At 34.3% G+C, this 12,125-nt stretch overlaps 1 protein-coding gene across 1 annotated transcript in view; it reads right to left on the reverse strand.

Annotated features, from left to right (window-relative positions):
- The window catches only part of CNTNAP2 (contactin associated protein 2), a 1,613,390-nt gene that overhangs the window by 851,124 nt on the left and 750,141 nt on the right, over positions 1-12,125 (reverse strand). The window contains exons 7-8 of the mRNA XM_039861152.1: positions 11,800-11,943; positions 8,477-8,741 (exon numbers count right to left, since the gene is read on the reverse strand). Of these exons, the coding sequence (XP_039717086.1) occupies positions 8,477-8,741; positions 11,800-11,943 (409 nt within the window). The remainder of the gene's footprint in view (positions 1-8,476; positions 8,742-11,799; positions 11,944-12,125) is intronic.

Consider the following 12,125-nt stretch of genomic DNA (forward strand, 5'->3'; position numbering starts at 1 on the left):
TATCATAACCCAATGTTCCTAAATTCTTCACAAGTGGGATGGCTCAAATTGCTTTAAAATCATCAAAGAAGAAAAGTACTATCTCACAGTCTGAATTTCCTGGTCAAGTTCATTATCCTGGGTAACTCTCATCCTGAGATTAATGGGGGATGTGAGGGTAGGGGACAAGTTTACAATCCATTGACTCTGTGTTCTTTCTGATTATACAGGCAACCAATCTCTGATTGCTCTACGCCAACACTCTTTTTTATTTTTTAACTATTTAAAACAAAATTATATATACTCAATGGCAAAAGTGTCTAAAGTTGATGTGATGGTTGATTTTATGTATCAATTTGATGAGGCCACAGGGTGCCCAGATGTTTAGTTAAACAGTATTCTGGGCATGTATGTGAGGGTGTTTCTGGATGAGATTAACATTTGAATCAGTGTATTGAATAAAACAGATTGATCCCTCTGGTGTGGGTGGGCCTCATCCAATATGAAGGCCAGAACAGAACAAAAAGGCAGAGGAAGGAGAATTCCCTCTCCCCGTCTGACTTTGGAGCCCCAATACTGATCTCCTAAGTTCAGACTCAACCTAAAATATCAACTCTTCTTCATTCTCAAGCCCACCTGCTTTCAGGCCAGATCTTACAGCATCAGCTCTCCTGGCTCTCAAGCCTTCAGACTTGGAGGGGAACTACCCCATGGGCTCTCCTAGGTTTCCACTTGCCAAATGCAGATCTTATGACCTCTCAGCCTCCATAATTGCGAGCCCATTCCTTCTAATAAATCTCTCTTTATATATATGCATCCTATTGGTTATGTTTCTCTGGAACATCCTAATACAGGTGACTTACTATCTCTCTATTATATAAATCTACATTGCTTAATTAATTTATTAATTACTCTATCAGAGAAATTTCAGCCCTTAAACTTATATGACAGATAAAGACGATGGGCCTCTCAGTGAACCTCATCTGGTCCCTTCTGGGAGTTTTTACCTCCATTTTATTCACCTAAGTTTACTAGATTTTATCCTCTCCTTGCAATTTTTAAAAATTATTGTACACACATAGACACAATCATGTTTTATTCATCTTCCCTGAAAAAGGCATAGGATATTTACAAAGGCCCAGAAACCTTATAGAAACTAGAGTGAGTATAGTACCTTAGAGCGTGATTATAAAATAAAATGTCTCCTTTTCTTTCAAAAGAGTAAGTCAATACCTAATATCACAAAACTTTCCCCCAGCCTCTTTTTTTCTTTCATGTTGGAATATAATGCTTCTATTGATGTGAAAATGCACTATCATGCACAGAAGTATAATTAAAGGTAGATTTCCACTCAGCTTGCATGATGATAGTACAGCCACTTTAGGAACTGAAATATAATAAAAAGTCAGCTAGGTGAAGCTACCCAGGAGCACTATACTATTCACTCAGATGCTTTTTATTTGGCACCATGTGGCTCTCACAGCAAGTCTACCTGTGAATTTGGGAGAATAAAATAAGCAAACTGCGTTGTAGCAATGTCCAAGGTTATCTACACTTATATTTATCTGTCTATGCAGAGCTACATCCATCTCACTTTGGCTGTTACTAAATGAGAGGAGAGGTGTTGTCCGAGTATAAACGTAGATTCCTGATTAAAACGAGCTCAGTGCTCTATGAATCAACTTTTCTGATGCCCCATCTTCCCCTAAGAATCCAGAGACGTGTTTTACCTTCATCACATTAAAATGATGAATTTCTGAGTTTTCCTTGAAAATTTTGGATATTTAGAAGTTTATCAAAAAGTAAGGAAATTTAAAAATTAATTTTTAACTACTATTTTGGTAGAAGTATATGTATGTTATTTGGGAATAAAGAGATTCATATCCACCAATTCATTATTAAGAAAGAAAAATAAAACCTATTCTTTGATAGCTAGCAACAGTTTTAAAGGAAAATGCCTTTATATATGAATTTATTGATCTATACTGGGTGGAGGGGAGGGTTTAAAACTACATAGAAGGCATGTACACAGAAGAATTTGTTCAAAATTAGTTATATATATTTTCAGATAAAAGCTCATAGATCCAACCCTCAAATTTCTGCATCAGAATATAAAATGCTCCGTTTGTTATGCAAATGTCATTAAGGAAATTATGCTGGAGCTCATATTTTTAGAACAGACTTTTAAAAAATCTACTACACGTATGTTTCTAACAGAGCAAGGAAACTAGAATTTTTAAGCTGATATAGCTTACTCTATGAAGTTTCCACCCATAATATTGTTAAGCATTCCGCTTTTTAGAAATATCATTCTATTTTTAATCATTTAATAAAAAGTATACCTTTTTGTTGTTTTTTAACAGTAATAAGTTTTTATTGTAGTAAATTTGGATATTATGAAAAATATATTAAAGAGGTTAATCATGAACTGATAATCCATCAATTAGAGATGATTATTATTAGTATTACTCAGATTTTTACTTCATTTTGAACTATTTTCTACTTATATATTTATAATAATACCGAGGTATTATTCTTTACAGACTTTTACAGGTATTTTTATTTACTACATTTTTCACTGGTATTAAATTTTCTTTAAAAAACATAATTTCTCATGACATAATATTCTACATAAAGATGCTCTCTTTAATCATCTCTTCATTTAAAATATTTAGTTTGTTTTCTATTACTTTTTTATTTTATATATATTGTGACAAATACTTCTGTGTGTGTGTTTCTGTAGAATCAGAATGATTTAAATTTAAAAGATCAAAGGAGAGTGACATTTTTAAGACTTCTAATTACTTATGGTTTAAACTTGAATTAAAGAATATAATATGTATTACTAAATAAATTCCAATCACTTTTGCTGTATTGTAAAAATTTGCTTATAGCATATGAAGTAATGACTAGATAAACGTTATTTAACTTTTGAGTTATGGGAATTTATTTTTAAAAGTCTTATAATAACATCAGCAGTTTGAAATCACAGAGCTGAAAATCATTTCTCAATAAACAATTAAAACATAAAAAGAATCGTATTGCAAACTAGACCCTTCTTTCCTTATGTGAAAAAAAAGAAACTCCACGATGCAAGCTATCACTGACTTTTGGAAACTGGAATGACTTAATTCTTTCAAATATCGATGTGCTAACTACCTTTCCAAATATCCATAAAATCGAAAGAAGAGCTATTGTAATTGCTTCGAATATACAGCACCACAAGCAGTCCCAGGGAAATGCATTTATCAAGACTGAACTAGCAACTGGCCAGTATTTACCAGCAAGTTCCCCAGTGAACGAAAAGCCAAGAAAACGTCTACTCCTCCTGCTATGGTCTAAATGTTTCCATCTCCCCAAATTCATGTACTGTTGACCCTTGAGCAATATAGGGTTTAGGCACACTAACCTCCACAACACACAGTCAAAAGTGAACATAAAACTTCTGACTTCCCCAGAGTTAACTACTAATAGCCTACTGCTGACCGGATGCCTTACTGATAACATAAAGTATCAACTAACATATTTTATATGTTATATGTATTGTATACTGTATTCTTATAATAAAGCTAGAGAAAAAATATTATTTAAAAAATCATAAAGAAGAGAAAATACATTTACAGTATTTACTGAAAATAAAATCCACATACAAGTAAACCCACACAGTGAGAGCCCATGTTGTTCAAGGGTCTACTGTGTTGCTATCCTAATGCCTGGTGTGATGGTGTTAGGAGGTGGAGCCTGTGGGAGGTTACTGGGCATGAGGGTGGAGCTTTCCTGAATGGGATTACTGCTTTTATAAAAGAGACTCCACAGAGGTCCCCAGTCCCTTCTATCATGTGAGGACACAGCCACAAGTCCACAATCTACAACCTGGAGAACAGCCTTCAGCAAAGTCTGACCACGCTAGCTAGCAGCACCCTGATCTTGGGCTTCTGGCCCCCAGAACTATGAGAAATAAACGTGTATTATTTATAAGCCACCCAGTCTATGGCATTTTACTACAGTGGCCTGAGAGGACTAAGATACCTTACCTTAACATACCCAAATAGAACTTAAGTTTACAAAGAAACAAAAGTAAAACAAGACCACAAAAAGATTTTCTTTGGAGACAAAGATATTTGCTGAGTGCAGTTTTCTGACACAGTGCAGTTGCTGAAAAGTCATTCTAAAATTAAAGCAATGTCTACAGAAACAAAACAAGAAAGTTTGAATACTTCAGCTGAGCAAACAATTGATTTAGGACCAGTGCAAACTCTGAATGATTGTTCTGAAAGGCTTTGTTTACATGAATAAAAATTGTTTTTAATAGGTGAGAAAGGTCTCATTAATAGAATTACTTTCCTTCTTCTATATATAAATGCTGAATCGCATTTTATGACCTTATTAACAAGGGCAGACCACAAATTTAGAGTATTATTCTAAACATCTGTTTATGATTTAGTGCTTTAAAATTTTTTTGCATTTTGCAAAAAAAACCTTATCTCAAATGGTAGTAGGGTTTTGTTTTGTTTTTTTGACTTTATATCAGACAGTAATACACATGTAATACCTTCTTACTACTATTATAATAATATAAATCTGTTCCTGAAAGATATATTTAGTTTTCCCATACAGAGTCATAAAGTAAATGCCATTAGGCAACTAAAACTTTAAAAAATACCAACTCTTCAATTGAGAGGATAAATCTGTAGGTCAGTGGATCCCAAGTTGTTTTTAGGCCATGAAATCATTTCGTGGACCATAGCAATTTTTTTTTAATGGAAACAAAAAAGAAAACATCAAAATAGGGGAGTACATCTAAAGTAGCAAGATAAGTTTTATTTCATAAAACTTTGTTTTGGTATGTATTGGGTGTGATAGAAACCGTTTTCAAACTGTGTTTTGATTAAAATCATTTGAACCTAGATGACATTACGCTATATGAAAAAAACCAGATACAGAAAGACAAAAACTCTTGTGATCTCATTTATATGCAGACTCTGAAGAGGTCAAATGCATAGAATCAGAGAGTAGAAGGGTGGTTGCCAGGGGTGGAGGTAGGGGAAATGGGGAGATGTTGGTCAAATGGCACTGTCAGTCAGGAGAGGAAAAAGTTCTGGGGATGCTAACATACAATATGGTGATCATAGTTAATAATGCTGTATTGTATACTTGAAATTTGCTAAGAGAGAAGATCTTAAGTGTCCTCCCCCTCTTCCCTCACACACAAGTAACTAGGTGAGGTGATAAATGTCTTAATTAACTTGATTGTGGTAATTATTTCACAATATTTATGTAAACTAAATCGCCATGAAGTAAGTCTAAAAAAATAATATTGTACAACCTAAATATACATAATTTTAATTTGTCAATCATACCTCAAAAAAGCTGGAAAAAACAACTTAAAAAATCCCAAATCATTTTAAAAGCACAGTTCTAGGTCCACCTTCCCTAGGGTTCTGAATATAAAAGTAGAAATAAAAATTATCCTCATAGCGAACAGATGTTATCCATTCAACCTTTCTTGTACCTGTTTTGTCCTTTTACCACTTATTCCACACTAAAGGTAATGCATAAATATGTATTCACCAATCGGTAATGATTATTCTACGCAGAAATAAATATAGTCAAATGTTTTATACAAGTGTTGCAACTTGGAAAATATTTTCATAGAAAGATAACCCACTTTGTAAATTCAAGGTTACTCAGAGTTTGAATTTTACAAGTTGAGTCCACTGTCAATAACTAATGAGATTCTTGAAAATTAATCACAACTTGGAGGGAAATATACAACAAGACAGTGAACGATATATTGAATATTCCGAAATTTACAGGATTTATTTTGAATTCATCACCAAAGAACAATGATGTCCAAGACAGACTAAAAAGGCTTTTGAGCCACCTGAATTATTTTCATCCTGGACCACAGAATTAACTAAAAACAAAACCAAGTTAGAACTGTATATTAATAGACAGTATCTGAGTATCGCCATATTGACATCTGAATGTACTACTTCAGAATTAGTGTGTATGCGTGCGCACACGCACTTGTGTGTATACACACCAAAATATTGTTAGTGGGCATTTTCCTCTTCTAGATTTTCCTTGTATCTTTGACAAGCTATTTCAAAAAAAGAAAAAGGACTGATATTCTTCAAGTTCATACTGCTGATAAGAATAGAGTAGACATAATATAGAACTATCTCCCTCTGTTAAAGCAAACATTAGTGCCCTGGGTTAACTTATCTTCCTAAATTAATTATTTTCTCAGTGGTGCTACTTACACTGTTACTTATACGTTTAACTAAATTTAGTATAAGGCATTAAAATACGAATGAAAATTGTCTTCTACGGACTCTATTTGTAGAATAAATGAATATAGTTGTCACATATTGGATTCCTTTGTTCTTTCTTTCCTTATTTTTTAATAAACAATTTAAATGAGTACATTGAACAACTTTTTTGAATGTATGTGTATTGATTTACTTACTAAATTTCTCAAACTTGAGCAATGATATCTGATACAATCTCAGTTTCTACTACAAGTGTAGAAAAAAAAGGAAATATTCAAAACATTAAGGTATTTTCAATGTAATATATGAGCGAGACTAAAGAAATATTTAGATTTCATATCAGTTTCCCTTTATTTGCACAGATTCTATGTTAAATTGACACAAATAACTAAAGTCTAATTTTATCATATTTAAGCAGATCTATTAAGGTATATTAGTTGTTAAATATTAGCTTCCTTTCTTCTTTATTTTTTAATAAACACATTTTAAATTAGATGAGAGTATCCTGGAGTCCTATATTAGACCACATGAAATTAATAAATGTTTATTGATCATTATGTTTAAGATCCTATTCTTTCCATTATAATGGTTCCAGGAAGTTGGTTTGTTAAGAGATTACCAGGAGGGAGGCCTTGCTACTTACATTTTTATATAGTCATCAGAAAAGAATCATTAATCATAACAGAATTTAGTGAGGAGTTTTTTAACTGTGGTAAATATTTACATGTGTATTTTTTTACGTGTTATTCTGATCTCTCCAGATATTTTCTATTTGCTCTAAATCTCCCCAAGTGAATTTATATTGGAAGTAGTGATAAAATATGATTGATCAAACATTTTGACTAAACATTCAGAGAAAAAGCAAAACTAACAGAGCATAAACAGAAAAAATAAATAGGAAGTTCACGATAGCTTTTGATTTCAGAAACATCTCTGCCAGAATGGTTACTATCTCTTCCTTGAATCCCTTTCAGTAAAAGTCCACACAGCCATGCCATATAGAAACACAAAGCCTATTTTACAAAAGGACACATAACCTTCAGCAAGAAATATTCTGTTAGTGAATACTATTTCAAAGGGCCATAGTGTTGAACTTGACAAACATTCCCAGAGCCCCTCTTCCATTATAGGTGCTGTTTTATATCCTAGAGATAGAAAAGGCATGGCTTCTGCCTTCAAAGAGCTGACAGCAAGCATAGAGGAGAAATGGGATGGACATGAATGATAGGACGTGATATAAACTGTGCTGAAGGTATGCATATGGTATCACGAGTGAACAGAGAATGTTTAGATATCAGAGCCGGCAGTCATGCAGTCCAGGCTTCTGTCATGAACTTCCTCTCTTAGTATTCTGTACATTTGAACAAGGGGCTCAGCAAATATTCATATTCTCTGTCTTCTAATTAGTCCTTTACAAAATAAAAACAACTATTGCAAGGAACGTCTAGAGGAATTTGGTAAAAATTTTACTCTTTATCAGTCCTATAGCACACTCAATTTTTCTTTGCATAGAACATCTCATTTTGCAAGATCAACTTTTTTTGTACCATATTACTCAAAGAATATTCCATAACTGCTAAACTTCTTCAAGTGACAACAATATTACCTAAGCAGCTCAGCTTATCTACCACTGATGTCAAGTTTAAGAATTATCTTACTTAGCCAAGTTGGTCTTCCTTTAGTTGATACATAATATCTTGTATTCACCCTTGTTTATCTGTCTTTTTATTCTGTGACAATTTGCATAAATTTAGCAAGACTGCTTTAAAGTATTACTTAGGCAGTTGAATATGCCTTTAAACCCATAATCAAATTAATACAATCCCATTACTAATAGTAAAAGATATTTGAATGTCCATGAAGTCAAAGGATACCAGATACTATCAGGTTAGCAAAATAAACACTTTGTTTTTAAACATAAGATATTCACCTAGAGAAATATCCATTTCTCTATTAAAAATGAACTAGCACTTATATAAAATAGGAGATCTGGGTGCTCTAAGACAGTCTCAACCAACTTTCCTCCTTGCCCACTCCGTAACCTCTCAGCAAGGCTCCAAGTTTCCATTATCAATTAGCACTCAGGGCAACCAAGAGATAATCCCCAAAGTCTGAATTTAAACATAACCACCAGCATGTAACACCAACAAAACAAAACAAAACAAACATGTGGAACTCACATTAGCAGCTACAGGAGCAAACATCAAATAGATTTCACTGACCTGAGGAAATATCTATTTGGCTCATCTTGGTCTGCGTGATGTTGATATGAACAGCAACTTTGCTTTCAGTGAGGTCAATCTCCACATTGCCCAAATTATCTGCAAAGTGACTGAAGAGCAGGAGACCACTGGGGTTCCAAGTTCTGAACTGAAAACTGACTGAAAACAGGTCTTGGTCCAGCCGTCCAGGCACCTCCAAGTAACTGGTAGCATTGAAAAAGACAGGCACTGTGTAGGGCTCCACACATGAGAAACTCAAATTTCCCTGTGAAACAGAAGGGCAATGTGTGAGGAACATGCAGAATAAAATCAGCATCCATGTAAGATAGTAGACAAAGCTACAGTTCTACAAATTTCAAAACATAGCTTTAGCCTGTGCCAAACTCTCACATGCAGCAGTGTGGCATGGATTCAGTAGTTGGATACGTTTGCATGAATCTATTTGGTGTGTGTACCTAACGAGGTACAGAAGTTGGCCATCAAGTTGAAGAATGTAGTCCATCATGGTATTGACTGCCTGACAGCCTGATGTAATGGGCTGATCCAAGGATGGGCTGTACATCTCTGTAAGTTTGAGTGTGGACCCCTGGACCACTGAACAGCTGCTGCTCCCCAGGGATGATGCATCAGCCAGGGAGGAGATGCCACTGCCTTCTTCTGGATGGCTTATTCCAGTGTTCATTAATATATTAATCTGGTCTCAGTGAGAACTATGGCCATTTGGTTGCAATTTATTAAACTGATATTATGGGGCCAATAATATTGGGTTTTATCACCACACCTAATATATATAATCTTTGGCATCAGCATAATTGTGATTATATCAGATTATTATGTTATTCAATCAAAATTCCATTTAAATTCCTGTGAACTGTGCTTAAATCAAAATGCATTAAAGATTATGGAACAGTGACATAAATGTACAAAATGAAAACAAAATTTGCAAAACTACTCCTTCCCTTTCATACTCCATTCAGATACAATGAATTTTATATTACAGGGTCTAAGTACTTTCTTTTTAAAGATTTGAAAATTCACACTTGCTTCCAAACCTCTTTTATCCCACCATTATATTTTGAGGATTATAATATGATGATATTTTCAACTGCCCCTTCGAATTTTTTTTTTACATAACACCACTTATCTTATCCCTGGATGCATAGTTTTTCCATTTCAGCACATTAACCATTAAATTTAAGGCAGGCTCTCTCTGAATTATATTCAAATTAAATTTTTACTATATCTTCACAGATGATTATTTTTAAATGCTTACTTTCACTGATGAAAACACTGCCTATCCATAATAACTGGGATGTTGTAACGACCACCACACATTTGTGTTGGGGGGATTGTCTCCTAGCAAAATTAAAGGTCCCTCCTGAATAACGGTGCTGACTCTGGAGTCAGTGTGTAACGAGGGAATGGGTGTGCGCACGGAGAGGGCTGCAAAATGAGAGCTGAGTCGATTTCACTGAAATATCAGGACCTGACATCTTTGAAAGCAAATTTCCTACATATTTGCCTTTGAAGAGCTACCTGATAAACATCCTGTTTGGGTCTATTCTGCCTAACATTTTAATCTGTATATGTATGTTTATTTAAAAGTATATTCTATGCCTGCTCATTTTATTTTAAGAAATATAGTAGTTTATGCTTTACTCAGTACCTTTGCTGTTCAAGTAAAACAGCACCAATTATAGATGCAATGTTCTGAGATAGATATAGTAGTTGAGTCTGGTTGACATATTCTCAAGGAGTTTCAAAGATTGTATTTCAAGCCACTTGTTCAGATTAGGAAAGTAATTTAGATGACTGCAATACATTTCACATTAAAGTTGATTTTGGAATGAATCTCCATAGAGCAATTCTTCATAGTTTTGGGTACCTAATGGACACATCTCAGAACCAACTGGGAGATTTGGGTAGAAATATCACATTACCTCTTCTTAAAGTTGCAAATAATGGAAAGACTATTATGATGATTTGGATTCTGTACCTTTCTATTTTAAGCAACAATTTCTGAGAGAACAGAAGGACCCCAGTGCCATTTTATACAATGCTCAAAATAGCATATGTATTAATACTGCTCTAGATAAGAACACAGTATGGAAGGAGACCATGACCTTGGGGGGTCTGTCTGCCACTCATATTCAGTTACCCTGCAAAGTTATTTCTCCTGGTTAAATCTCAGTTTTCCCACCTACGAAATGTAACATGCCTAGCACGGTGCCTACTGCCTATAAATGGAGCTATCACTATTTTTCTCTATAGTCAATATGCTTTATGAAATAACTTCATCAAAGTTAAATTTTTAGCTCTTAGTATAACTTTATAACTTTTAGAAAAATAATTATTAAAGAAAAAATTTACATTGCCCAACCTAAATGAATCCTGTTTATTCATAGGGGATTTCCATTTGTCCACTCATTTTATGAAAACTCTAGGCTCAAATAAACGTGGGGCAATGAGACCATCAGACCTCATTTAGAGCACAATACCTGCACTCATTATATTACCTACTTCCAGTGGCTCTCAACTGTATGGATCTGGAATCCCAGACTCTCTTAAACAATGTTCTGGGCTGAAGTAGACCCTGTTCTTGAAGAATGACGGGGAATACACACACTAGATTTTTAAGTTGATACCTTTTAGTGATCCTAAGCAGTGTCATAGAGAGGCAGGTGTGCTAGAGCATTCTCTGATTTTTGCTCTCCTGCTTGAAACAGTTAAACCTGGAAATGTCCACGCCAGAGCCAGAAGACCACTGTGAGCTTCTGTCACAGCTTTCACCATCCAGTGGTAATCAATCATTATTTAATGGTATAATGTTTAGTATGTTTAGAGCCTTGGAAAAAAGTGCACTTATTAATATACTTGGATTAATTCTCTTTGGAAATATGGAAGTGAATATAATAAAGTTTCTGGTTTTCACACTTTTAAAATATGGAATTAAGTCATAAACAAGAAGTAGAGGGCCATAAATGATGAGACATTTAGAAACATGATGCTGTCAATTTAAGGGCTGCAGAACTGCTGGGGTGAAGCCTATCTCATGGGGAGCCCAGATACACTGGTGCTAAAGTTCTATGCTGCATTTGAATAAAACTCGATGCCTGTTTCAGGCTAACTGAACTCAAAAAACGGTGTCTATTCTGAATCTATCTGGTACCTATGCGTTTAGTAACTCTAAAGTCAGTTTTACACTGTCGAGTCCAACATAAGCATGATGAAAAATGCTATGATGTTGTTGTTCAACTGTCCATAGAAAACACAAATTTTTTGATCTTTCTAGGAACCAACATTTTGGGGGTGACAAATCTTACCACATTTGAGGGCTCCAGTTTCTTCCTTCTTGCAAGATCAGTTATGTTGTTGCCATTGTAGTTAATGCTTTCCATGCAGCCTTTGAAATTCTTTCTACTGCTGGAACTCGGCTTACCAGAGAAAGGTATGCCTCCAAAGGTTATCTTTAAGAAAAAAGATAAAATATGCACATTCAAACTGTATTCGACTTAAAAAAAAATAACAACATTCACAATAAATTAGACAAAACTAATAATACAGCCAGTCAGTTATCTTTAATTCGACCAATATACACATTTTTTCTGTCTCCAAAATCTGTTACATATTAAATTATGTTGCTATTAAA

This window comes from Pteropus medius, unplaced genomic scaffold, assembly GCF_902729225.1.
Source record: "Pteropus medius unplaced genomic scaffold, Ma_sr-lr_union100, whole genome shotgun sequence".
Classification (NCBI taxonomy): Eukaryota; Metazoa; Chordata; class Mammalia; order Chiroptera; family Pteropodidae; genus Pteropus; species Pteropus medius.